Genomic DNA, 27,756 nt, shown 5'->3' with positions numbered 1-27,756 from the left:
CCATGGGCCAGAGCACGCCAGGCACTCCTGTCTTCCACTGCCTCCTGCAGTTTGGTCAAACTCATGCTGGTAGCTTCGAGAACACTGTCCAACCATCTCGTCCTCTGTCGTCCCCTTCTCCTTGTGCCCTCCATCTTTCCCAACATCAGGGTCTTTTCCAGGGAGTCTTCTCTTCTCATGAGGTGGCCAAAGTATTGGAGCCACAGCTTCAGGATCTGTCCTTCCAGTGAGCACTCAGGGCTGATTTCCTTAAGAATGGATAGGTTTGATCTTCTTGCAGTCCATGGGACTCTCAAGAGTCTCCTCCAGCACCGTAATTCAAAAGCACCAATTCTTCGGTGATCAGCCTTCTTTATGGTCCCACTCTCTTGGGGGCCCCAAAAAATTTAAAGTAAAAAAACACTGGATGTACATTTCCAAAATATAAGATAAAAAATAAATAAAATAAAACCTACATACAGCAACAATGTTTTGTGTTGTGTAGGCTCCTATGATGTACATATTTTGTTATTGTGCAAATGGCTTTAGATACCTATTAGGTCCATAAATTACCATCTAGCATATATTCAACACAAAAAAAACGGCGACAATTTGTTGTTGACAAAGAACAGCTGGACATATAAAGGGCCCCATTACCTTCAGTAGCTTAGGGCTTCATCAAACCTAAATCCGGCCCTGGTTATAGCACCTGCTTTGCACGCAGAGGGCTCCGGGTTCAGTCTCCAGGAAGCTCTAAGGAAAACGCCCGGGTGTGGAACCTTGACTAACCGCTGCCGGTCCGTGCGGGCAATACCAAGCTGACTCAGAACGAAGGCGGCTTCCTGCGCGGGCTTGACGCCCAGGTTCAGCGGCCACAACCTTAAGCTCACCAAGTGCTGAAGTTTCCACTCAACTCACCTTGGGACTGGAGGCAGGCGGGCGGGCGGGCGAAGGGACGCGCGCTCCGATCCTTCGCCATCGCGAGCCTGGGGCTCCCCCCTGGGGCCGTCGCGGGGACAGCGCGCCGGTCGCGGCGAGGGGCCGTCTCTCCTCGGCGCTCCTCCTCCTCCGGCTGCATCAGCGGTTCACGTGGGACTTGGACGCGCCTCCGTCCTGGGCCGGTGGGGACGTCCCTCGATCTGGCCATGGCGCGACTTGCGCTCTTGCTGACCCTGATCCTGCCCGGTATCGCGCAGCAGGCCCACCGGGCGCCTCCCTTCTTCCCCGCCGCCGGCTCGGAACCGACCCGCAGCTGCTCCGTGGTGCTGGATCCCGTCTCCGGACAGCTGGAGACTGTGACTGGCTGGGTCCCCGCGGCCGTCGCCTGGGCTAACCTGACCGAGGGCATTCGGGAGACCGGGTAGGTAGGCAGGCGGCGGGTGTCCGCCCACTGCAGCGGGTCAAATCGGTCCCTGGGGCAAGGCTGCGGTCCTAGCCGGGTTTCCTTTATTGTTGGGACCACGCCCCGTTGGGCGTAGGTGGGCTTACTTGCGAGTAAACAGGCTGCTAGCACTGCCTTGCAAGGCGCGCGTGTTGTGATGAGCAAACCCAGAGGAAGGCAGTGGGGTTTGCTTCCAAGTAAACGCGCATTGCAAGCGTCCGATTCTCGTGCACGTTTCTACCGGGTGCAAGCTCAAATGAACACCGGGTGTTTTTGTTTTCTTGGAGGGGGCTGCAAAATGCAGGTGCAAAATGAAGGCAGTGGGGTTTAAGTTCGTGCGTGCCACACTGCGCTGCAAAAAGCGGTGCCCTCGGGGGCAGGAATCCAGGGCCGCGTTTGGTAAAAGGAGCAGGAAGGCGCCACTGACGCGAAAGGGTCGGATTGCGACATTTCAAAGTAAACAGTCACAAGACTCAGAAGGGACTTAACATGAAGTCCAGAGTCTTAAGTAAGTTATGTGCAGCGTTTATTCAAAAGCAGGACACAGCAGGGAGGAGTGCGGTCTGCTGACCACCAGTAGGACTACTGAGAAACTCTTACTGGGTATGCTGGCACACATTGATTACCTCGAATTCGACACTACATACTGTTCCTATAAGCACCCACACCAATTCAATACAGGGCCAGTTGTGTTACGATTAGGATTAAGAATTTTCTATTCAACATACTCTTCAGTCCTATAATATATAATAATGGACTAATTTTTCCTTTACAGTGTTCATTTTTTAAAATAACCTCTTATCAACACAACTGACTCCACTAGCTAGATCCACATTTCATTTTTCTTAATTCATCTCACCCTTCTTCAGTTGATCCTATTTCCCCTTAAAAAAGACCAAACCGTTTAATATGTAGTTGGAACTGTTCATCCCAGGCTATTTTTAAAAACTGTTGTTTGCTAAGGTCTGAGTTGTCAGGACCCCCCCCCATCTCCCTCCCTTCCCCTCGAAGAACTACCAATTCCCAGAGTTCCCTGGGAAGATGGATTGAGTGCCAAACCATTCTGGTTAAATTTCAGTACAGTGGACGCTTGGGTTGCGAACGTGATCCGTGCGGGAGGCGCGTTCACAACCCGCCGCGTCTGTGCACGCGCAGGTTGCGATTCAGTGCTTCTGCGCATGCGCGACTGCCGGAACCCAGAAGTACCCATTCCGGTACTTCTGGGTTTTGGCGCGTCCAGATGCAACCTGAAGCATCTGTAACCCGTGTGCTGGAGTCCAAAGCAGGCACAGCACACACACACCCCCCTCTCTCTTCAGGCAAGCAAGGGGCATGATCAGATTTCAAGGACACATGCCAGGCGGGCAAAACAAAACACTCCAGGAGGTTAAAACAAAATTTTTTTTTCCTTCCAGTAGCACCTTAAAGACCAACTAAGTTAGTTCTTGGTATGAGCTTTCGTGTGCATGCACACTTCTTCAGATACACTGAAACAGAAGTTGCCAGATCCTTCTATATAGTGAGAAGGTGGGGAGGGGTATTACTCAGAAGGGTGGTGGGAATGGGTGATTGGCAGATAGCTGCGAGGAGCCTGTTGACGACTCTTAACGACTGCAATAGGTCACAACTTCAGGAGGTTGTGAAGCAAATCTGGGGAGCGATGATGCAGCCTGGGGAGGGAGGAGAGAAGGTGTGTTTGTGAAGAAGGTATGACCTGGGGACAGTCCCAAGGGCCAGTTAGAGATTCCTGGAGGGCAGGATTTGGCTCCCCCAGGCCTGAAGGTCTTTCACACTAAAGTTCACGTGATGGGTCTTGAGTTTGCGTTTGACTTTTCCACACTCAGCAAGCTTGACAGCTGATGACCCTGGGTCATGGAGTTGGTAGGAAGCCTTCATACTGAGGACTAGAATACGCTTCCTCAGCCTCGGCCCTCCAGATGTTTTTGGCCTACAACTCCCATGATCCCTAGCTAGCAGGACCAGTGGTCAGGGATGATGGGAATTGCAGTCTCAAAACATCTGGAGGGCCGAGGTTGAGGAAGCCTGGACTTGAAGCTTGAAGCTGATTTGAAGTGTGACAGGGGAGCTCATTTAAGGACTCAAGCAGAAGGGTGCTGTAGTGGAAGGAGGGGAAACTTGACAGATGGATTCCTTCGCTGGTCTTCTCAATACTTTTTATTCTCTCTCTTTCTGTCTCACTTACAGATGGGCCTCCCTGGAACTAACCACCAATGAGAAGTATAATGACAGCCTCCAGGCCTACGCAGCAGGGCTGGCGGAAGCAGCTGTGTCTCAGCAGGTAAGTGTTGGCGTACGGCCTCCACCCTCCACATTTTCCAGCTTTATTGAAGACCCTTATCCCATCAGCTCTCTCAGGACAAAACCATTTGAGGCAAGCATTAACCTGGAAATTCATCTTCCATGATGGCACTTATGGAGGGTGAATACAGATGCGGTGGTCTCTGAACACGTGCAGAGTGCCGGACCCGAAAGCCATTGTTACATGTTACCTGGAGCAGCAAGGAGCTACCCCCTGCCTGTTCTGAATGAACTTGAAAGATTCAGGAAGGGCTTCCAAACTCCCACCGAATATGGAAGGTTTTACTCAGGAGGATATCGAAATTAACATACCTAACTTAAGTTATAGGTCCCAATCCTGGCCATGAGGGTGAATTAAACATAGGAAGCTGCCTTACTCTGAGTCATACCACTCATCTATCCAGTTCAGTACAGTGGTACCTCGGGTTACATAAGCTTCAGGTTACATACGCTTCAGGTTACAGACTCCACTAACCCAGAAATAGTGCTTCAGGTTAAGAACTTTGCTTCAGGATGAGAACAGAAATCGTGCTCCGGCGGCGCAGCAGCAGCAGGAGGCCCCATTAGCTAAAGTGGTGCTTCAGGTTAAGAACAGTTTTAAGTTAAGTACGGACCTCCGGAACGAATTAAGTATTTAACCCAAGGTACCACTGTATTGTCTACACTGACTGGCAGCAGCTCTCCAGGGTTTCAGACAATTCCTGTCCTACCTGGGGATGCCATTGGGATTGAACCGGGGACCTTCTGCATGCAAAACAGATGCCCTACCGCTGAGCTACAGCCGCCTTTCGCTCTGGATCTAGCTTAGCCGCCTTAAATGTTTGTGCCTTTGCAGCTCATCTACATGCACTGGATGAACACGATGGTGGGCTACTGTGGGCCATTCAAGTACCAGACCAACTATTGCCAGAAGCTGAAGAAATACATCGAAGCCAACCTTGCCTGGATGATGCAGCTGATGGAGGCAGCGGACGATTCTGAATACTGGTACCAGGTGCGGCATTCTGTTCTGAGGCTGGGGTGCCACCTCCATCGAACCTTTAAATCGGTATCATTCCACTTTATAAACAGGCACGGCTTCCCCCAAAGCATCCTGGGAACTGTAGTTTGTTATAGAGTGCTGAGAGTTGTTAGGAGATACACACACACCCCGTTTCCCCTCACTGGGCTACAATTCCCATCATTCCCTGGTTAAACCACAATAAAGGGAAGCGAAAACATGCCAGCAAAAGTGCGTCGGTTTGTGATACCATTTTGCAGAAGCAGGCACTGTGTGATGAAAACCACAAATCGGAAAGAGGAGAGGGGGCTGAGTGGTGGTTTCAAGGTCCACTTTGTGGGTGCAACTGTGCAGTGAACTTTTAAACAACAAGCCGGATTTAAAAACGCAACTTAACTTTTATGAGGATATAATAGAATAAAGAGATGTGGTGCTGTGTTTTTACAAGCATTGTGTGCAACTACTGTATATCATGAGCACAAATGCCTCTTAACAAACAGTAACTTGCTAGGTTGCCAAATGCGCAAGTTGGCCCTAGTGCTTCTTTTTAGGGTTGCCAACCCACTAAAACTAGGTTTAAAGATTAATAATAATAATAATAATAATTTATTATTTATACCCCGCCCATCTGGCTGGATTTCCCAGCCACTCTGGGCAGCTTCCAACAAAACACTAAAATACAATAACCTATTAAACATTAAAAGCTTCCCTAAACAGGGCTGCCTTTAGATGTTTTCTAAAAGTTAGGTGGTTATTTTTCTCTTTGACATCTGGTGGGTACAAGGGACATTGGGAAGGCTCTAGTGGAGCTCATTTGTCATGCATACCACACAAATAACCCCAGAACTCAGAATGATTGTGCTCTTTGCACCTCTGAGCAAAAGTCCCTTTTTTTTTGTATGCTGCATGAGAAGAAAGGGTCCTACCAGCTACCTGAGGACTCATCTGGTCCTTCCACCTCTGGAAGAACCAGTCGCTTAGCCACTAAAAAGTACATGGTATCCAGCTGCAGGGTCCCTCCTTCAAGTCCCAAGACACTGGGATATAACACCTTATAACATGAACATTAATGGTTGCTAATTTTGGTTCATTTCATCTTGTGCAATTGTTTGAATGAATTAATATTCAGTCTGCAAGCTGGCGGGTTCATTGCCTTCCATATGGCAGCGTAATTGCTGTTAGCTTTTTCTTTTCTCCTTATCCGAGGACCAAACTACGTCTCGGATTGTTTCTTGGCTGCTTTTAAGGTTTGACTCTGGGAGTGATTCCTGTGTGTTCTCCATCAAAATGCCCAGGTACGCCTGGCCCTGCTGCAGCTGAAGGGCCTTGAGGATGGCTATAACGGCCGGGTGGCCTTCCCGATTGGCAAGTTCTCCATCGCACCCTTTGGCTTTCTGTAAGTCTGTGGTTCTTTTGCACATGTGAGACAATGCAGGAGGGGGGACATTTCATGGGTGCCTGGATTCTGCACAGGACTGACAGTGACACATGATGTTTAAGCCTGGGGTCATCAACCATTTTGGGCCCATATTTAAACTGTCCTGGGCACCGTGGACATATCACTAGTGTGCACACATGCGCTCACAACAACTGCACGCAACACACCCGCACCACAGACACAAGTACACACATAAAGTCCTACAGCCATCGGCTACACTCCATTTTGAGAAAAAAAGTTTTCGCTTTTTAAAAAGCAACAACCAATTTTTTTTTGGCTAATTTGGAAGCCTAACTTTTTTGACAAGTTGATTTTCCTGGAGACTGCAGCTGATGAATATTTGAGTTTGTTCCTGTGTAATGTGTGACGTGTTTCTTTTTTGTTTCATTGGCTACGATGAATTTTAAGCCGCTATCCCTCATTAAGAAGCAGCTAGAGTGTAAGGAAAGGAACTGTTGGGGCCTTTACCATAATTCGTTAGGGTTTAAGTCTTGTTTTTAAATGTATTTGCTGCTTTTGAGGTTTTTAACTGTTTCTAATTATCTGACATGTAAATCTCCTTGAGACTAGGGTTAAGAAAGGGGTTGGTAAATTAAATGTAATAATAATAATAATAATACAGGCATAGGTACAAAGACATAGGAACACAGGTCAGTAGCCCATCTGACCTCTTCCTTCTTCTTTGGTGATCACTCGTAGCCAAGTAAGATTGTCTTCCATGAACACGGTTTTAACAGTGAGTCCGTAAGTGACTGTGGAGGCCAATTCTGAATCCACATGTCCTTCCACTGTGGAGACATAGGTTTCTGGATGGGAGTTAATAATGGTGAGGGTTTGCCAAGTGTGCCTTCCTCTTAGCTCATTCCTCCCTTTCACCCTGAGTTTGAGTGTCTTCAAAGCCCATGATGCCTTTGATAAAGGCTGTTCTCCAACTGGAGCGCTCACAGGCCAGTGTTTCCCAGTTGTCAGTGTTGATACTACATTTTTTTAGATTTGCCTTGAGACAGTCTTTAAACCTCTTTTGTTGACCACCAGCATTACGCTTTCCATTTTTAAGTTCAGAATAGAGTAGTTGCTTTGGAAGACAATAATCAGGCATCCACACAACATGACCATCTGACCTAGCTTCCTGTTCTCACTGTGGCCAACCAGATGCCCCATTGGGAAGCCTGCAAGCAGGATTTGTGCAACTGCATCCCTCCCTACTTAACAATTCCCAGTACAGTGGTACCGGTTTAAGAACAGCTTAGTTTATGAACAGCTTGGATTAAGAGCGCTGCAAACCCGGAAGTAGGTGTTTTGGTTTGTGAACTTTGCCTTGGAAGTAGAACATGTTCCGCTTCCTGTTGTGTGTGTTCCATTGGTAAATTGAGTCCCGCTGCTATGAGAAAGCACGCCTTGGTTTAAGAACGGACTTCCGGAACGGATTAAATTCGTAAATCAAGGTACCACTGTATTTGGATGTTGTTGGACTACAACTCCCATCATCCCTGGCCGTTGGCCATACTGGCTGAAACTGCCTATTTCCCAAAAAAGAACTACCGTATTTTTCGCTCTATAGGACGCACCCGACCATAGGACGCACCTTGTTTTAGAGGGGGAGAACAAGAAAAAAAATCTCCCCCTCTCTGCTCAGTGCCCTTCAGCAAAGCGGCAGGAGAAACGGAGCCCCTTCCATTTCTCCTCCTGCTTCGCTGAAGGGGTGCGGCGCATCTCTCCCTCTCTACTGAAGCCAGGAGAGTCTTGCTCTCCCGACTTTAGCAAAAGGAATCCGAACCCTCCGGAGCGCAGCGGGAGCTCCCGCTGCGCTCCGGAGGCTTCAGGCGGCTATCCCTGAAGCCTGGAGAGCGAGAGGAGTTTGTGCGCACCGGCCCCTCTCGCTCTCCAGGCTTCAGCAAAAGCAATGCGAAGCCTCCGGAGTGCGGAGGGAGTGCTCCCTCTGCGCTTTGGAGGCTTTGCGTTGCTATCGCTGAAGCAAAGGAGCCTGCATTCAGTCCATAGGACGCACACACATTTCCCCTTAATTTTTGGAGGGGGAAAAGTGCGTCCTATAGAGCGAAAAATACGGTACCCTGCTGGATGAGAACAAAGGCCCATCTATTCCAGAATCCAGGTCTCTTCAGCCCCTTTTCCCAAGATCCTCTGCAGCACACAGGAGTTTCATGCCTTGGCTGATGTGCTGTTGTTCCCTCCCAATACTTAAAAGAATATAAGAAAACCCCTGCTGCATCAGGTCAGAAGGACCATCTGCTCCAGCACCCTGTTTTTTACGGAGGCCCCAATGGGAAAGCCCCAAAGCAGGACATGAACACACCAACAACTCCTTGCTTGTGGTTCCCAGCAACCAGCATTCAGGGACATTTACTGCCTCTGGCTGTAGAGGTAGAAAAGTATTGCCTCCCTGGTGTGAGCCAGATGAGTTTTGTGATCTGCAGTCTCTTGGGCTGAGGGTTGTGTGTTGGGCTCATAGCTTATCTCTCCTAAGATAAGCAGGCAAGCTTGCTGCAGACGCCACAGGGCCCGAGGGGAACTCCTCTAACTTTCCCCACAAATGCAAAGGTTTCCAGGAATTTCGAGTCTGCATCAACAGCCGGGTCAGAGTGGGGTTGGGCAGCTGTGTAGCTGTGCTGGTCCAGGGGGGAGGTTACCGTGGGGCGAGGTCCAGGACCTGAGTCGAGGGTCGGCAGACAGTCCTCCTCGGGCGAAGCGGGGTCCACAGCGCGAAGCCGGGCAAGGACAGGAACTCTGGGGGAAACAGGACTGGATGCTGGCCGAAACAGCTCTTTAACGACATTGCGCCCGCAACCTGGGACCGGGCTGACTGGCCTTTATCTTCTCTGAGGCCAGGGGCGGTCCCGGCCCCCAGGAGACCCGCCTCTCCTGGCCTTAAGGCGAGCACTCCTCCTGGGAGAAACCAGTTCCCTTCGCCTCTCTGCCCTGAGCCTCTGCAGTTCAGGAGAGGCTGAAGGGTTACTGGGCCCAGGGGGAGACTCACCTGTAGGTACTGAGTCCTCAACCACCTCCGGAGCCAGAGTGGATTCACCTGATGCCTGCTCCTGAGGATCCAGCACAGGTGCAGGCGCTTCAGAATCAAGGCCCTGCCCCAGTTCAGCCGGCCCTGGAGGCGGGGACTCCTGTGCAGGCTGGGATTCCTCCGGTTCAGCCTCTGAATCGGATTCCCAGGCCATCACAGTAGCAAAAGCTTTTTTTAACTCCTGGGAGGCAGAGTGAGGTGGAGGTCAGGTAAAGCTCCCAGGAGACAAGCAAAGTTGAGCAACAAATTCCCCTTCCTAAGATCCCTGCCTAAGTTTTAAAATACCGTATTTTTTGCTCTATAAGACGCACCAGACCACAAGATGCACCTAGTTTTTGGAGGAGGAAAACAAGAAAAAAAATATTCTGAATCTCAGAAGCCAGAACAGCAAGAGGGATCGCTGCACAGTGAAAGCAGCAATCCCTCTTTCTGTTCTGGCTTCTGGGATAGCTGTGCAGCCTGCATTCGCTCCATAAGACGCACACACATTTCCCCTTACTTTTTAGGAGGGAAAAAGTGAGTCTTATAGAGCAAAAAATACGATACACGGTTTGGGTGTGGGATGCCCCACCTTAATAATAATCCCTCCTGGAAGAGGTAGTGGTGGCAACCAACTTAGATGGCTTTAAAAGAGGATTTAACCTGCCCTCAGGTCTTATGGTAAAAGGCAGGTAAGAAATCTAATACATAATCAACATCATATTTTGGAACTCCTTGCATACTGACATAAGGCAGGCACGTTCATTTTCGGCACCTGTTTAGTTCATCCTATGCAGACGTGTGGAACGTTGACACGTGATTTAGTCTGGATTTTAGCTTGTCGTTGCTTTTAATTATCTTGAATTCTTAAAAAAATTGATTTTTTAAATTCTTGTTGTAAAACACATTGAGGTTATTCTTTTTTTTTTCTTTTACAATCAAGCAGCATGTAAATTTTGTGAAATAAATAACAACTAAAATCATCGTCATGTGAATCGCCTCTGCTAGTTTGTTCCAGCTGGGGGGCGATTTGGAAGACCTGGAATCGGCCTTCAACAAATCTGGAAACCACCGGGTCCTTGGCTCTGGGTCCTGCTCGGCATTCATCAAGCTGTTGCCTGGCAACCAGGACCTCCTTGTCTCCCACGACACCTGGAATATGTACCAGTCCATGCTACGCATCCTCAAGAAGTATACTTTGCCGTTCCGGACTTCAGCCCGCAGTGAGTAGCAGGAAAAGGATGTGGGGTGGAGCAAGGGACCATTGACCTCCAGATGTTGTTGAACTACAGTGCTCATAAGCCCCAATCAGCATGGCCAGTGTTCAGAGATGATCTAGCAGACTTTTGAAATGTCTTTTCTTTTTTTCTTTATTTTGACAAAGTAATAATCATAAATAAATAAGAATAAAAATGTGCACCCCGCCACCGAGACCGTTCCATTGTAACTATCCAACCTCCCAAAATGTCAACACCTCTTGCGATGGTTTGACCCCTTTCCGTTTTAACAGTGCAAATTCTACAAACGCCTTCCATATCTCCTCAAAATCATTTCTTCTGCGTATTCCCCATCTTACCTCAATGGCACATGTTAATTTATCATTTAATAGCTATATCCTGCGCCTCTTTATACCATTCTTCCATTTTATATTCTGCTTGCCCCTATCACTTCCTAGCTATCATAATTCATGCAGCTGTCAATAAATTTGTAAGCAAGTCCTTCATAGTCTGCAAACCTTCCACCCCATTGTAAATTGATAATAATGCTACCTCTGGACTTTCGGTCCAGCTTTAACCCAGTGATTTCTGTTATCTCCTTTAACATCCTTTGCCGGAAAAAATTGTACATATTTACACCTGCACCACATGTGAACATAATTCCCAGTTTCCTGGCATCCCCTCCAACATAACACCAAATATTCCTTGTTTATTTGATTTAATCCAACTGGTGTTAAATACTGTTATAAAGAAAAAACTGTTCCTTTTCCCTTATGGAGTATCCATGAGCCCATATGGAGTATCCATGAGCCCATATAGAGTCCTTAAGTAGGAGAAAATAACAGGCCAACCAGAGAATATTGAGAATCAAAGCAGCTAATAAGCCTGATCTTTATTAAACAATTGCAACAGGGTCCCCACTCACCACACACAGGGAGGGAGGAGAGAAAGCACAAACAATGGTGTGCAAGCCCTTATAATAGACTTTTGAAATTGCCCACCCTGTAACTCTAGACCACTCCCCAAAACATCATACATACATCACAGAAGGAGGCGGTCTCCAACTAAAATCCTGTTTGTTGGGATACCTGATAATGGCCACTGATTGCTCCACCTGGGCAGCCTGGCCATTCTTTTGTGATTGTAAATACTCAGTTCCTGAATCCAGGTCACAGGCTCACCCTATTCATACACAAATACACCCTTAAGACAGGATTTGTGAGCAAAGAGACAATAGGGGGGTTTTCCCCATTTGCCTCCCGTACTGCAGAGGAATATTTGAGGTCACTGGGGAAGTCAAACTGGCTTCAGGATTGCTCTCCTGTACTATTTCAGACACGTGGTTTATATACTTATGTATGTGTTTGCCATGTACATTTATGAACATTTATTTTCTATTTGGGACCTTAGAATTCTTATAACAATACCATCTCCAAACTAATTTATAATGATTTTCTTTTATTCTTATAAGAATCAAAGGTCTTTACTGGAGTGGGGTGGGGGGCGGTGTCTGTTGCCATGGAAGCGCTGACGACTGCTTGCAATTGGGCTCCCCAGGTGACAGCTTGATCCCCGGGTACGTCCAGTCTTTCTCCTCCTACCCGGGCGCCATCTTCTCTGGCGATGACTTCTACATCTTGAGTAGCGGCTTGGTGAGTGGCCCCTGTCTCTTCCACTGCTGTCCTAAGATAAAGAGTTGTTTGACCTACAGCCAGCATACAGAACCTTCCTCTGATGCAGATGTCATCCGAGATGGGTTCAAACTCGAACCTCAAGAGACTTGGCTAAATATAGCTAGTAGCATGCAGAATAGTAGGTCCTGCACTCCGACCTGGTGGAATGCTCTGTCCCATGAGACTAGGGCCCTTCAGGATTTAACCTCCTTCCGCAGGGCCTGTAAGACAGAGCTATTCCGCCTGGCCTTTAATTTGAATTCAGCCTGATCTTTTATTTCCCTTCTCTTCCCTCCCCCTCCCCTTTTTATGAAGATTGCCCGCTCTGAGACCCCACAGCTAATTCTCCCCTGGCCTCCTCGCCGGCCCCTGTAGGACTAATTCAGCGAGCTAGCCCTGGGGATTATCTAATGCTTATTAGATGGATTTCCCCTAAATTGATTTCTGAACTTTGAATTTTAAGGTTATTCATGTTTTTATACTGTATTTTATGCTGCTTTTACAATGAAGCGTTTTAAATTTGTTGTTAGCAGCCCTGAGCCTGGTTTTTGAACCGGGAAGGGTGGGGTACAAATAAATTTATTATTATTATTATTATTATTAGGTTCTGCACTCAGGCCAAACACAATTCAGGTGGAATATAAAATATCGATTAATTCAGGCCTTTGGTCTATCTAGCTCAGTATTGTCTACACAGACTGGCAGCAGCTTTCCAGGATTTCAGACAGGGAGTCTTTTCCAGCCCAATGTTAGAGATTGAAGCAGGGACGCAATCCCCACTTCCCGGTCCCAGGTCGAGAATCAAATTGGTGCTACTGGGACAGCCATAGAATTGCAGAGTGGGAAGGGACCCTGAGGATCATTTCGTCCGACCCCCTGCAATGCAGGAATATGCAGCTGCCCCATACGGGGATCAAACCTGCAACCTGGCATTATCAGCGCCATGCTTTAACCAACTGAGCTATCATTTGCCCTTTTGAAGGACACAGAGGCTGCCTTGATGGCCTTTGAACATTTCTCCTGTTTGGGAAAACATCAAGCAAATTGCTTTATTTCTGTGCTTTTGGAAATCACTGAAGTCCTTCAGATAATCTCATAGGAACACAGGAAACTGTATTGTACGGGGTCAGATCCATTGGTCCATTTGGCTCAGTATTGTCTTTTTTTTTTTTAATTTTTTATTGGTTTTTCAACACATATTAAAAGACAATACAACACAATACATAAACAAACAAACATATAAACACGTATAATTTCTTAACCTTTTTTTCCTTAGACCTTCTTTCAGCGACTTCCCCATACCTCCCCTTTCTGCATCCCTGTTTCATTTGGCTCAGTATTGTCAACACATTGACTGGCAGTGGCTCTCCAGGGTTTCGGACAGGGTCTTATCTCGGCCTTATTTGGAGATGCTATAGGGCAGCCTTTCTCAGTCTTGGGTCCCAAGTTGTTGTTGGCCTACAACTCCCATAATTCCTAGCTCGCAGGACTAGTGGTGAGGGATGATGGGAGTTGTAGTCCAACATCTGGGGAGGTTGAGAGGTTGAGAAAGGCTGGCGTAAGGGTTGAACCTGGCACCTTCTACATGCAAAGCAGGTGTCCTCCCATTGAATTTTGCATCTGGAAACCCCCCATCAGACATCTTGGGGTTCCCAGATGCAAGGCTTGCTCAGGGCCTTTTCCCTCTGCAGGTATCTCTGGAAACTACCATTGGTAACAGCAACAGCAGCCTGTGGACGTTCATCCAGCCCGAGGAGAGCGTCTTAGAGTGGCTGCGCAACATCGTGGCCAACCGGCTGGCCACAAGTGGAATGGAGTGGGCGGCCATTTTCCAGAAGTTCAACAGCGGCACGTGAGTGGAGGAGCCGTAGCTCCGTAGGTAGAGCACAGGTCCTGCATGCAGAAGGTCCCGGGTTCAATCCCCAATGGCGCCTCCAGTTTTACGGGATCAGGTAGAAGCTGGCATTGTTAAAGTTGCGAAACAACGAAGCATGGGACGGAGAAATGGAGATATTTCTGAAACAACAATGGGATATCAGCTCCGCCCAAGGCATGATGGATAACAGCAACAACCGGGGGAAAGATAGACATAACATTTTACAAGGACAGGAAGAAACACCATGGACAGAATAACTGCCACACACAGGAAGAACAAGGATATAGTGTTGTATTTCTATAAATCATTTAATGTGTCAACACAAATAGAAGTTATTAATATTGCAGTTGTTGTATAAGGGATTATTATTTTGACCGGATTGTAATTGAAATTAGTAAGATTTTGGAACACAGAAATAAAGAAAAACATCAAACCATCGATTCTAGCACGCGGGGGGGGGGGTCACCTAAATTATATAATTCAGTATTTGAATGATAGATATTAGTAATTGTATTATAATTTGGAATTGTTGTAATGAGGCTATTGGATAGTAATTGAAAATTAATAAAAAATATTATAAGAAAAAGAGAGAAGAAGCTGGTGGGCGTAGCTTGTTGCTGCCCGAGATCCAGTTAGACTACGCAAAATGAAGTAAGATGGATAAATCTTGCTCACACGTGTTTCATCTTTAAAATCTTTACAACAGTCCTGCAAGGTAGACTAGTGCTGTTATCCCTGTTTGCAGATAGAAGGTGTGGATTAGGCTGAGAGGGAGCAGTTTGATTCAGGGGCCCCTAGCTCACTTTCACACCACTCTTAATTCAAAAAGCATTGTGCATGTTGGCACTCACCTGTTCTGCTTCTTTGCCACAGGTACAATAACCAATGGATGATCGTGGATTACAAATCTTTCGTCCCAGGGAAGGCTAGCCTCCAGAAGGGCGTCCTTACGGTGCTGGAGCAGATCCCGTAAGTGCTCCAAACTGTACCTCGTTGGACAAGCAGGGATGCCCAGCTTCGCCCTCATCTCTACCTGCTTCATAGCGGCCAGGTTCACATGTAACACTGAGCCCAGCATCCTGGCTTACTGAGCTAGGATTAGTGCTAGTAGCTGTGAACCATGAAACTATAATATTATTATTATTAGTCTTGCTTTGGTTTTATAGCCCACACTTCGTCACAAAGCGGAGGAGAAAAACCATAGCTCAGTGGCAGAGTCTCTGCTTTGAATGCAGAAGGTTTCAATTCCCAGGACCTCCAGATCTGCTGCCTGAAACCTTGCCTTTCAATAGACAATACTGAACTAGATGAATCAGTGGTCTGACTTAGTATAGCTCAGTGGGTGAACATCTGCTTTGCCCCCTAGTTGAATTCCAGGTATAGCTAGGGGGGAAAACCCTGGCTGAAGCCCTGGAGAGCTGTTGCCAGTCAGGGCAGACAGGTAAAGGACGGTTAAGTCCAGTCAAAGGCGACTATGGGGTTGAGGCGCTCAACTTGCTGGAGGGAGCCGGTGTTTGTCCACAGACAGCTTTCTGGGTCATGTGGCCAGCATGACTAAACCGCTTCTGCCACAACGGGACACCTTGATGGAAACCAGAGCACATGGAAATGCTGTTTACCTTCCCGCTGGAGCAGTACCTATTTATCTACTTGCACTGGCGTGCTTTCGAACTGCTAGGTTGGCAGGAGCTGGGACAGAGAGACGGGAGCTCACCCTGTTGCAGGGATTCGAACCGCCGACCTTCTGATCAGCAGGCCCAGTGGTTTAGACCACCCGCGTCCCTCAGGGCAGACAATACTGAACTAGATAGGGCAGTTGTTTGATTCACTATTATTAGACAGTTTACTATTTAATTCAACTATTTAATTCGGCAGTAGCTCAATGGTTCTAGCACTTGCTTTGCATTCAGGCAGCCTTAGGTCAATCCCCAGGCTTGTCTCCAAATAGGCCAGACCCTCTGCCTGAAATCCTGGAGGGCCGCTGCCTGTCATTGCAGGCAATACTGGACTGGATGGACCAGTGATTTGATTTGGTATAAGGCAGCTTCCCACGGCATCTGGGAGGAGATGAGAGCTTTGCAGGATATTCCCAGCACTGAGACTTTCCCCCTGACCTCTAAATAACAATATTTCGGTCTCTCCAGGGGGATGGTGGTTTTTGACGACAAGACCGAACTGCTCTACCAAGAAGGCTACTGGGCGAGCTACAATGTGCCGTAAGGATTTCATTTCATTTTCATTTCACTTTTAATTAGTATGCTGCCTTTCTCTGTTGCTACACACAACACGGTTTATAGCAGCAAAATATACAACAAAGAATGCACACCTTGTCATAATCTGATCGAATACAGAAAGTCATAATGAAACATAACTTTAAAATGGATTGACTTATATCAAATGAAGTAATATTCAATAATCTGTTAAAATGTAATAGCACACAATAAAATTAACTCTCAAAATATCAGCAGATCATAATTAAATAGAAATTAACTCTTAGCAATAAATAATTGCTAAACTACGATTGATAAAATCAACTGCACGTCACAGTGCATAAAAGACCACCATACATACATACAAAACCATGTTTCTCTTTGCCTCTCGCTATCCTGGCTCCTTCCACTTTCTGATCTCTGTCTTCCTCCCTTGGGAGGCAAAAGGCATCTGTGTCGAAAATGACAAATGCCTTTAAAACAAGACTAAAACCCTAATAAGCAGGCACTCATGGAAAAGACACATCCAGCAAGCTGAGAAAGCCTGTTGGGAAAAAACGTCTTCAGTTGTTTCAAGACAGTGCAGTTAGTAGGTGCCTGGCTTATTCCACAAGGCAGGGGCAGCCACGCTAAAAGCCCTACTCCTCTGATTTGTTTATTTATATTGTTGTTATTATTATTATTATTAATTTATTAAATACCTGTAGATCTCAGGGCGGTTCACAACAAAAATCACAGTATAAAAAACACAGAATACATAATAAAAACAAAACAACCCAATAAATCCCCGCTTCCACAACACATTTTAAAAGGGCATTGGATGTCAATCAGCCAAAAGCCTGGTGAAAAAGTTTTTGCCTAAGGATGTATAATGAAGGTGCCAGACGAACTTCCCTGGGGAGAGCATTCCACAGATGGGGAGCCACTGCAGAAAAGGCCCCTTCTCGTGTTGCCACCCTTCCTGAGGAGGAGGCACACAAAGGAGGGCCTCAGAAGATGATCTCAGGGTCCACGTAGGTTCGTATGGAAAGAGGCAGTCCTTGAGGTATTGAGGTCCTGAGCCGTTTTAAGTTACTGCAGAGTGGACTTTTGAGATCTTTTGAAATTGCAGCAGAGACTCTCCCACAGACCACAGCAATCTACTGGGTGTGTAAGGGATAAGGCAGTCTCTCAGGTAACCTGGTCCTAAGCTGTATGGGGGCTCTTACATTCGTGCCAGCTCCTTTAACTTGGCCCGGTATCTGATTGACAGCCAGTACAAATCCCACGAGCAAGGGGCTACCATGTTTTTTGCTCTATGACTCACTTTTTCCCTCCTAAAAAGTAAGGGGAAATGTGTGTGCGTCTTATGGAGCGAATGCAGGCTGCTTGGCTATTCCAGAAGCCAGAACAGCATGAGGGATTGCTGCTTTCATTGCGCAGTGATCCCTCTAGCTGTTCTGGCTTCTGAGATTCAGAATATTTTTTTTCTTGTTTTCCTCCTCCAAAAACTAGGTGCGTCTTGTGGTCTGGTGCATCTTATAGAGCGAAAAATACAGTATATGCTGGCTGAAAGCTTTGCCTTACAATTTGTCCTGCCGCTGAGAAACCTTCCTTCAGGAGCTAAGTGACAACCTCTGGATTGAGCCATGATCTAGTCCCACACCAGCCAATGTGTTATAGTGCCAAACTAGGACTTGGAGAAACCTGAATTCAGGTCCCCACTCGGCCGTGAAGCTCACTGGGTGACCTGGGGCCAGTTGCTTTCTCTCTCAGCCTAACCTACCTCACAGGGTTGTTGTGAGGATTAAATGGGGAGGAGAACTATGTGTGCCACCTTGAACTCCCTGGAGGAAAGTCAGGCTGTAAATGCAACAAATAAAGAATAGACTCCCCTCTAGCCCCCCAACATTGCTCAATGGCTTTTTTCCCACACCCAGGTATTTTAAAGAAATCTTCAACACCAGCGGCATTCCTCAGCTGGTTCAGAAATATGGCGACTGGTTTACCTATGAGAAGAACCCCCGAGCCCAGATTTTCCGGCGCAACCAGACGCTGGTCCGGGACATGGACTCGATGATCCAGCTCATGAGGTAAGACGCCAGCCGTGCTGCCCCCTGCAGGCTGGGAGTTGCATGAACAAATAATAGATACTACACGGCTGTCTCCTTGCTGTTGAAATGGGGGTTGGGTTGCAAGCTGGACAGCATGTTTTTTGGAGCAAGGCATGAATTGGAGAAAACGTTGACTTAGAAATTGGATTGGGTGTTCACCGGCTCGTGTGAAACACTGTCCTGTGTTGGGATGGAGAAGATCTTTTCACTGTAAAGTGAATCCATTTAATTTGTCAGTCCCAGGCTTATTTGCAGATAACGTCACAACCATTGGTTGGATTGCCCAAATCCTTCTATTATTATTATTATTATTATTATTATTATATCATTATTGCCATTGTTACTGTTATTGCTGTTGTTATTATTGCTGTTGCTGTTACACTTAAATTTATTAATCGCCTTCTATACCACCATCTCAACACAATTTTCATATAAGCTAATTGAAAACAAAAACACATGAAAATAACAGATACATTTAAAACAAGACTAAAACCACAACAAGTGAACCTTCGTGGTAAAGGCCCATTTATCCAGCTGGGAAAGCCTGTCGGAAGAAGAAGAAGAAACCAACTATTTTCCGAAAGTGCAGATTGTGGGGTAGTATTGTGACAGGAATACTATTCCACAGAACAGGGGCAGCCGCACTAAAAGCCCCGCTCCGAGTTACTCCAGTGCAGTTTCAGGCTGTTGTTTTTTTAAGTGCATATATCAGGAAAAAGCAGACACACATGTATATTTTAGAAGAGGCAAAAGGCATTGAAAACATGAAGGAATGTGTATTTAAAATGCATTCAAAATGAATGCTTTAGGAGCCACAGGAAACTGCCTTATACAGTGGTACCTCGGGTTAAGTACTTAATTCGTTCCGGAGGTCCGTTCTTAACCTGAAACTGTTCTTAACCTGAAGCGCCACTTTAGCTAATGGGGCCTTCTGCTGCTGCCGTGCTGCCGGAACACGATTTCTGTTCTCATCCTGAAGCAAAGTTCTTAACCCGAGGTACCACTGTATGAGTCAGACCATTGCTCTCTCTAGCTCAGTATTCTCTGCACTGACCAGCAGACCAGGCTCTCCAGGGTTTTGGACAAAAGGACATTCCCAGCTATAGCTGACAATACCAGGGATTGAACTCAGGACCTTTCGCATGCAAAGCAGGTGCTCTGTCACTGAGCTACAGCCCTTTGCCTTTGGGGCAAAGGTCATATATTCAAATTCAAATTTCGCATGCATTTTTCTGCCTTTTTAAATTGGGGGAAATGGGATCAGAGGGGCCTGTGATGGAGTGCATGTGAAACTGACACAGAGTGGAAATTGACCAATCCACCAACCCCTACCTCCTTTGGCTCAGATGCCAAAAAAATAATGCTCTCCCAATATTATACTAGCCCGTATACGGATTCATGCTGGGTCTCTCTGCTGTAGCAGCTCCTTAGTTTCCTCTTCCCAGTCCACACAAGTGTTTCCCCCCGACAAAGACGGGGGTTTTCACCCAGAAGCTCATCCAGTGGCAGAGCAAGAATGTGGAAGAGTGCAGCTCCAGGAAATGTTCAGAGCAGCAGCAGTCCTCTCATTTTTTTGCTGGAACGCCAGGATAATTGACGACGACTCCTTGCTCTGTCAACTGAAGGAGATGATGAGAACAAGCAATACAATCAAGCAGAGGCTGGGTACTCCTTTCCTTTTCTTGCACAGGGTTCCTGCTTCATGCCAGTGGTATATAGATGGTCACCCTTCTTTACAAGATGGCTTGCATTTCCAATTAAAAGCAAAAGGTTGCGTTTCAGTGGGCCGAAAACCTTTTGTGTTTTGCACTGTGTTTTGCAAGTTAAGTATCTTCCAAAACCATCCAGGCCGTAGGCTGATCCCAATGAATTTGGTATAATTCCACCTGCTCCATCTCCTTTGGAGCTCTATGTGTGTATATGGACCAACATAGTGGCCAACGTTTTGAGTGAGTAGCAAAGAGGACCATCACAGTGAGCCCTTGCATTTCTGCATCTCCCACTATGCCTTCGCTTGAAGCCCTGACTGCCCTGTCCCCATTCACATCCTCCCTGTGCTCTCCGTGCAGGTACAACAACTTCCCAAAGGACCCACTGTCCCGGTGCCAAGGCTGTGATCCGCCACAGAATGGCGAAAACGCAATTGCCGCCCGCTCAGACCTGAACCCTGCTAATGGCACCTACCCCTTTGGGGCCCTGCATCAGAGGCCACACGGAGGCACTGATATGAAGGTATGGGGTAATGAATATCATAATATTAAAAGAGCCTGTTGGATCAGGCCGATGGTCCCATCTAGTCAAGCATCCTCTTCTCACAGTTGACATAGAAATTTTTTATTTTAATCATGTTCCAATATTAATTACACTTAACCTTGATGATGGTGATATTGATTGAATTATTGTCAAACAATAATTAATAATAATAATAATAATAATAATAATAATAATAATAATAATAATAAAGTACTGTATTATTTATACCCCACCCATCTGGCTGGGTTTCCCCAGCCACTCTGGGCGGCCCACAACAGAATATTAAAAATACGATAAAACATCAAACATTAAAAACCTTCCCTAAACAGGGCTGCCTTCAGATGTTTTCTAAAAGTCAGATAGTTGTTTATTTCCTTGACATCCACAGGGCGGGCGCCACTGCCGAGAAGGCCCTCTGCCTGGTTCCCTGTAACCTCACTTCTCACAGTGAGGGAACCGCCAGAAGGCCCTCAGAGCTGGATTTCAGTGTCCAGGCAGAACGATGGGGGTGGGGATGCTCCTTCAGCTATGCTGGGCTGAGGCCATTTAGGGCTTTAAAGGTCAGGACCAACACTTTGAATTGTGCTCGGAAACGTACGGGGAGCCAGTGTAGGTCTTTCAGGACCGGTGTTATATGGTCTTGGCGGCCACTCCCAGTCACCAGTCTAGCTGCCGCATTCTGGATTAGTTGCAGTTCCTGGGTCACCTTCAAAGGCAGCCCCACGTAGAGCGCATTGTGGTAGTCCAAGCAGGAGATAACCCGAGCATGCACCACTCTGGTGAGACAGTCCGCAAGCAGGTAGGGTCACAGCCTGCATACCGGCTGGTAATTTAACCTTGATGATGATATTGATTGATTGATTGATTGATTGATAAACAAACAAACAATATTTTTATTATTTATACCCTGGGCATGTATCCTAGGTGGCTTCCAACACATATAAAAACATAATAAAACATCAAACATTAAAAACTTCCCAATACAGGGCTGCCTTCACATGTTTTCTAAATGTCAGATAGCTGTTTATTTCCTTGACATCTGATGGGAGGGCATTCCACAGGGCGGGCGCCACTACTGAGAAGGCCTCTGCCTGGTTCCCTATAACTTCACTTTGCAAAATGTGGGAACCGCCGGAAGGGCCCTCGGATAAAATATATTGGGCTTGATTTTGTGTGCCTGCATTTTTATGACTCCTACGCTGCATTCCTTCCCTATCTGACCCTGAAATTGGCACAACTGGTCTTTCGGGATGTTTTGCTATGTCTGTGTTTTGAGTTAACACCAGGGTGAAGCTGAGCATCTCCCTGAGATGTTCCAGAAACACAGATGGGAAAAGAATGTCAACAGTCCCCACTGAAGGCTCAGTTGCTAAGACAACTGAGGTTAAAGTGTGATAGTTAGGGCCAAATGGATTGAGGGCACCCCAAGGTAATTGCAGGGGAGCCAGTTTTAAACAGCTATTCTTTGATAGATATTTCCATTGCAAATGTAACAGGACGGAAAAAATAATGTCTGCTCATGTTCACAATAAGAATAAACCATGAATCCTGATTTTCTGTCATTTTCTGTCTGTTAGTCCTCACCACACAAGGCTATAATTGTAGAAACACATGTAAAATATAATTTACTAGCAGTCTAATGCCCAGGGTTGCTTCGGAATTCCAAGGGAAAAAAAACAACAAAAAACCCAGGGTAGTTTTCACATATGCAGTTGAAATCAGGGGAGTTTTGAAAGGTTCGGGCCACCATCTTGATTCAAAATGGCATCCAATTATACCCAATCATAAACGAAGAGCTGCTCCTTGATTTCAGGAGCCATCATGTACACTTTGGTTAAAATCAGTAGAGTTCTGAAAGGTTCAGGTCCGCCATTTTGATTCAAGATGGCGTCGGATTGTATCAAAACATAGACAGAATCCTTCTCCTTCATCTGAGGAACCATCCTGTCAGATTTCGTTTTCAAGTGGTCAGACGCAGCAATTTTGGAAAACGCTAGCACAGGTCATTGCGTCCGTGACTCTACCTCACCTTCTTCCTTTTGCCAGGTCACTTCCTTTGAGATGGCCAAGAACTACAGTTTCATTGCGACCAGCGGGCCAACCTGGGACAACCTACCTCCTTTCCAATGGACCACCTCTCCCTATCGCAATCTGATACATATGGGCCATCCTGACCTCTGGAAATTCTCGCCCATCCAGGTCCGCTGGGGCTGATGCCTCACGGGCTCTGTGTGTGTCTCAAACTTTTCCCATCATGCTCGACAAGACCCCAGCTGGTGCTGTGGGGCTTTGTGGGTGAGCGTGCCGCTTTTTATTCTCGAAAGGGCAAAGGTGCTTGATAATGATGGATACAATCGGGGTTATTCGATTCCACGGAGACACTGGGAGGGGGGGAGCGCTGGATTTGGCTGCCTGCAAATCCCAACTTTCTGTTAGTTTGCTTGTTTGCTTGTTTGCTTTTCAAAGTTTCTAGTCCTTATGGACGCAACAATAAGCCTTGAAAGAGTCCAGCCAAACGCCTGCTTCCAGCACATTAAGCCAGATGGTGGCTGAATTAAGATTGCTGGTGCTCAGGAGTAAAGTGAATTATTGGGGGTGGGGGGAGAAGCAGGAGGGGTGTGTGAAATCCACAAGCCTCACCTGCTGAACTGTACTCCCCCCCCCCCCAGTTTTAGCCAAATCACACTTCCCCCTCGAACAGCCAAAAAACAAGAGTTAAGGGGGTTTCTCAAAAAGTAAAAGGGGGGCATTCTTCCATCTCCTACCCCTCCATTAATTACGCCATGCATAATTCCTTGCTATTTCTATAAGAACTTTCAAAAATTACTCAAAATTGCAGCATCAGCTGCGCGGATTAAGGTGAAACGGCTTGTATCATAACCAGCGCTGGTTGCAAGATTCTGTTCTCCATGCTACAGAATATTTAGCTCGTTTTAGATACACCGCAGCCCAGGACTTGAGTGTGTGGGTAAAATAATAGGGAGGGAGCTTCCCCATTTTCCCTCCCCTTACCTAGGCGAGAGAGGAAGATTTGTTCTGCCTTACCCAAGCTGCTGCTTCCTGCTTCCTGAGCTAAAAACTCCAACCCGTCTCCCTGCAAGGTTCAAGACTTCAAACCTCTCTCCGGCCTGCTCAAACCTCTTGAGCTCCTACAGAGCTGCTCTTGCTGGTTGCAGCTGCTGATGTTGTTATGCTCGGATGTGAGTCTTGAGCTCATGGGCTTTGTAGAGGGAAGATGCGCAGCCCTGACTCCTGGGGATTTTCCTCCCTTTGCGGGTCATATACCAAAGGTGTGGGTGCCTGAGGTCTGCACACTTAACTCACTCCAACTAGCATAGCTTTCCCAAACAACGCCAAAATCTCCCATGCAGAGATGGACATAGTAGGGAAGGGTTGTAGCTTAGTGGTAAAGCAGATGCTTGGCATGTAGAAGGGCCCAGCTTCAATCCCCAATGGTCTCTCCAGGTAGGGCTGGCAGAAAACAGGCTGAAGCCCTAGAGAGCCGCTGCCAACCAGTGCAGACAATACTGAGCTACATGGAGCAATGGTGTGACTCAGTGTAATGCCATTTCCTGTGTTCCTACAACAGGAAGGGGACATGGATGAAGCATGTGTTTTGTGTGCAGAAGGCCTCAGGTTCACTTCCTGGCATCTCCCAAGTAGGACTAGGAAAAGCCTCCATCTAAACCCATGAATAGTTGTTTCCAGTCAGCATAGACAGTACTGAGATAGATGGACCAATGGTGTGATTCAGAACAAAGCCATTTATCCTGTGATCCCTGGCACACGCACAAGAGGCTCGGATTCCCAGGACCGTTCTGGGAAGACCTGGGGAAAATCTAAGCCATTTCCTATTTATATAGTCTGTTACCTATTTATATGGATGCTTTTCCCAGGCTAAGTATCTCTCTCCCATGGTGAGCAAAACGACTTCTCAGTTTTCGTATTGCCATTTCTCTCTGATTGTTGTGTGTACATACATATGGTTGAAAGTCAGGGTGGAGAACCTCAGGCCACCACGGGGGCCCTGAATGTAGCCCCTGGACCTCTCCTTGTGTCCCCTAAGCTGTCCCAAGGACACACCCCTCACCAGCCCTCCTTTTGTGTTTTTGCCTGGCCAGAATGTGCCCTTAGTGTCTGATAATACCCCTTTTTTGTTTGCCTGGATACAGAGGGGTATATCTGAGAGCATGTAGAAACTAGCCCACTGTCCAGGGGCAAAATCTACACTCTGTGCCCTGCCCACTCTTGTCTCTGGCCCCACCCAACACTGGCATCTGGCCCCCGGAAGATTTCCTGGGAGGGAATACAGCCCTTTGTATGGAAAGAGCTGCTTGCTTCTTGCTGTAGATCTCAGCTGCATAGGCCGTTGCAATGATGAGATCCTGCCCTTCTTCATATTGCTATTTCTCTCCTGCGTTTACGTGCATGTATGAAAGCGAGGTAGTTGGCTGCCTGCCTTAAAAGCAACCCCTTGGCATGACGTTTGCTTGGAAGCGTTTGCTAACGGTTTGTTTTGCTTCTGTTGCCTTGACTCTGCTTCCTCTATCAAATCCTTGGACTTCGTTGCAGAGCAGGGATCCTCCAAGATCTTGTTGATTTGCAGCTCCCTATCAACCCTGCCCATTGTCCATGCTGGCTGGCGCTCCCAGCGACTTCCAGAGAGGCACACGTGTCTCAACCTTGTTACAGAATTGAAGCAAATTCTGCCGAGCATGCGCAAAGTGCCTTTCCTATCATCATCGAGTAGCCACAAATTCCCCCCGCAACCCAAATATCTGTAGGCGATTAACAGGCATTCTGATAGATAATCTGCCTCTTGGCTGTTTCCAACTGGCTGCATTCACACTGCAGTTTGGGTTCCGTTTTCCAGACACTTCCCTGTTAATTTCTGCATTATATTTGAGCTTTCAGAACTGTAGTGAAATACAGCACAAGTTTGGAGCTCGTTTTCATGTTAATCTGCAGATGGATTTCTTTTTCTCCCCTGGAAGAAAACTTGTGCTATATATTCTAGGAAGTGGCTTCTAGGTCATGTGAAAGCTCAAGGTATAACATGGAAATTGTCAGTTATGGGAATGTTGGGGAAATGGTATAAACCACTCCGGAAGTGCTTTTTATGTCATGTGGAAGCTGAACAATAATGCAGGAATTAACATTTAGGGGAATGTCAGAAAAATAGAATCCCCCGTTGTGTGAATGCAGTCTATGGGTACAGAGACCTCCCTACGTATAAAGCACAGAGTTGGTATTTTCTATGCACGGGCATCGGGGGGGGGGGGCAGGCTTTTCAGCGCACAGTGCAACATGGGAGCAGAAAGTGCTGACGTAGAGCTTACTTGTTCCAGCTCAAGGATGAGCAGAAGAAAGTGGATCTGGAACTACTGAGGGATTTCCACCTCTCCAGTTGCTTAGCCATAGCAACAACCAAACAACTCCTTCCTCCCCTTAAATATATTGCTCAGTTGAAGAAAGCTTGGAGCAACCAGGAGTTTTTGTGTGGAAGGACTGTAAGCTCAGTTCTGTGTGGATGCTCCCAAAAAACTTCCAGGGCTCAAATTTATTTTTCCCCAGTCTCTGTCTTTTGCACTAGTCTCCAGTTGGTGGTTTAGAAAGGGGGGAGGGGTGTCTATTTAAACAAAGCTTGCCCACCCCCTGCTTGAGCCAATGTGGGCTTTATATTCTAATTACAAGCATGAAAAACGCAAAGGAAAACCCGAAAAAGCAATTTGCCTTCAATGCTTAGGAGTTGCAAGGGACGTCTTTCCTCCTTTTTTCCTTATACTTGAGCCAAAAAGGATATGAATTAGTCTGTTGGTAGCATAAACTCTGTCCCTGTGGATCAGGGTATATGAGTGTATTGGCCAGCTATATGAAGGGAATTCAGTCTTGCCTTGTATGATCAAAAGTTATTGTTATGATTTATTTTTGGTTTTAATAAATATCAACACTAACTTGACATCCCATGTTCTGCTTCAAGGTCTTTGATATTTTCCCAGAGGAAACAAGGCGGGAATTGTTTGAAATCACCAGTTAGGTGTATACAGTCACATCCCCTCTATCACACACACATGCACACACACTTCTCTCTCCCACACACGCTTGTTTCCCTATTTTGCGTACACATTTTACCTGTTTCTGTCACTCACACACCTTAAGGCCAGTGTCATCTCAGGTTATGCTGGCAGAAACAGGTGTACCAATCTAGAGGAAGTTGGCTGTGCAGTTGTAAGATTCTCAGGATCAGAGCTTTTTGTTTCCATGAGCTGGGATCTCGTAGTATTGTTTCATCGTCCCATCAATACGACCCTGACTGTCAGGGACTGAACAGAGGAGAAATGGTGGAGACCGCCTCCCCAGCCTGACCCTTCCAGAGAAGACGACAATTTAGAATCACAACAGGTTTAAGGGAGATCACAGCTCAGAGGCAGATGAGAGGAAAAGCTGGGAAATAACAGGAGAGGAGGAAGGAGCAGCACCGGGGGGGGGGGGGACAGCTGACGGACTCAAGTGTCTTTAGAAAACACTCCAGACCTCATCTCTCCCTGAACCCGGCGGACATTAAAAGTAGGAGAGCAGACGGCTCAGAGGCAGAGGGCACTTTTCAGCAAGCATAGTGATGACACATGAAGAGGAGAGAGGGAGGGGGTGGAGACTCACTCAGGGCAACACCATTATTCCAAAACGCTGCATTCCCAAGCCTCTGTGAATATTGAATAAAAAGCAGTTGGTAATAACTTTTCCTTGTCTATTCGTGACAACCAGCCGTGGGGGTTGGTTCCTCGGCTGCCTGACGCTGACTGGGGAACTGACTTCAGTCCTGGTTTCCTAGGAGAATGTTTAGAAGTTGGAAAGGCTGAAGTGGTGCTGCGAAGAATTCCAGGGCAGCGAGAGCCATGCGCACCCTCCCAATCTCTTTGGATTATTGCTGTCCAAATTTTTTTCAAAGAGGACCAGATTTGATGAAGTGAAGGGCTGTGAGGGCCAACCAAAGTTGTTAATCTTTTTTTAGGATTGAAGTTGTTGAGCTTTTTAAAAGGATTTTTACCTCAGGAAATGAACCACCACAGGGGCCGGATTAAACTGACCGGTAGGCCGGATTAGGCCCCTGAAACGGACTTTGGACATGCCTGCTTTATGGAGATAATCTGTTGCTAGGGATCGGCATGTAATAATTACATGCCACCTTATTGGATAATAAGTTCTCCAAGGTGGTTTACTGGTTAAAACTACATCAGCTGTTATAGAACAGCACTCCCAGAGAATAACAGTTCAAATAATAAATCCTGTAAGATATAAATCGT

General features: G+C 46.8%; 1 protein-coding gene across 3 annotated transcripts; it reads left to right on the top strand.

The window, feature by feature from the left end:
* Window positions 1–903: 903 nt before the first annotated feature.
* On the top strand, window positions 904–26,418 carry PLBD2 (phospholipase B domain containing 2). Of its 3 annotated transcripts, none has more exons than XR_014542418.1 (13): window positions 904–1,339; window positions 3,566–3,659; window positions 4,515–4,673; window positions 5,975–6,075; window positions 10,139–10,353; window positions 11,905–11,999; window positions 13,712–13,872; window positions 14,770–14,865; window positions 16,041–16,112; window positions 18,026–18,178; window positions 20,269–20,431; window positions 22,499–23,439; window positions 23,608–26,418. XR_014542418.1 is itself a non-coding variant. In XM_083590273.1 (12 exons), the coding sequence occupies exons 1-12, from the start codon at window positions 1,125–1,127 to the stop codon at window positions 22,664–22,666; spliced, it is 1,692 nt and encodes a 563-aa protein (XP_083446399.1). In that variant the 5' UTR covers window positions 1,006–1,124; the 3' UTR covers window positions 22,667–26,418. The 3 variants fall into 3 exon arrangements, 1 of the variants encoding a protein (XP_083446399.1); XR_014542419.1 differs by having other exon boundaries at window positions 1,006–1,339; window positions 22,499–24,389; window positions 24,781–26,418; XM_083590273.1 differs by having other exon boundaries at window positions 1,006–1,339; window positions 22,499–26,418.
* Window positions 26,419–27,756: the final 1,338 nt, after the last annotated feature.

The sequence above is a fragment of the Podarcis filfolensis genome (assembly GCF_964270895.1).
Source record: "Podarcis filfolensis genome assembly, chromosome: 16".
NCBI lineage: Eukaryota > Metazoa > Chordata > Lepidosauria > Squamata > Lacertidae > Podarcis > Podarcis filfolensis.
The sequence above is the reverse complement of the archived record's forward strand: the minus strand, read 5'-3'. Positions and strand labels throughout refer to the sequence as shown.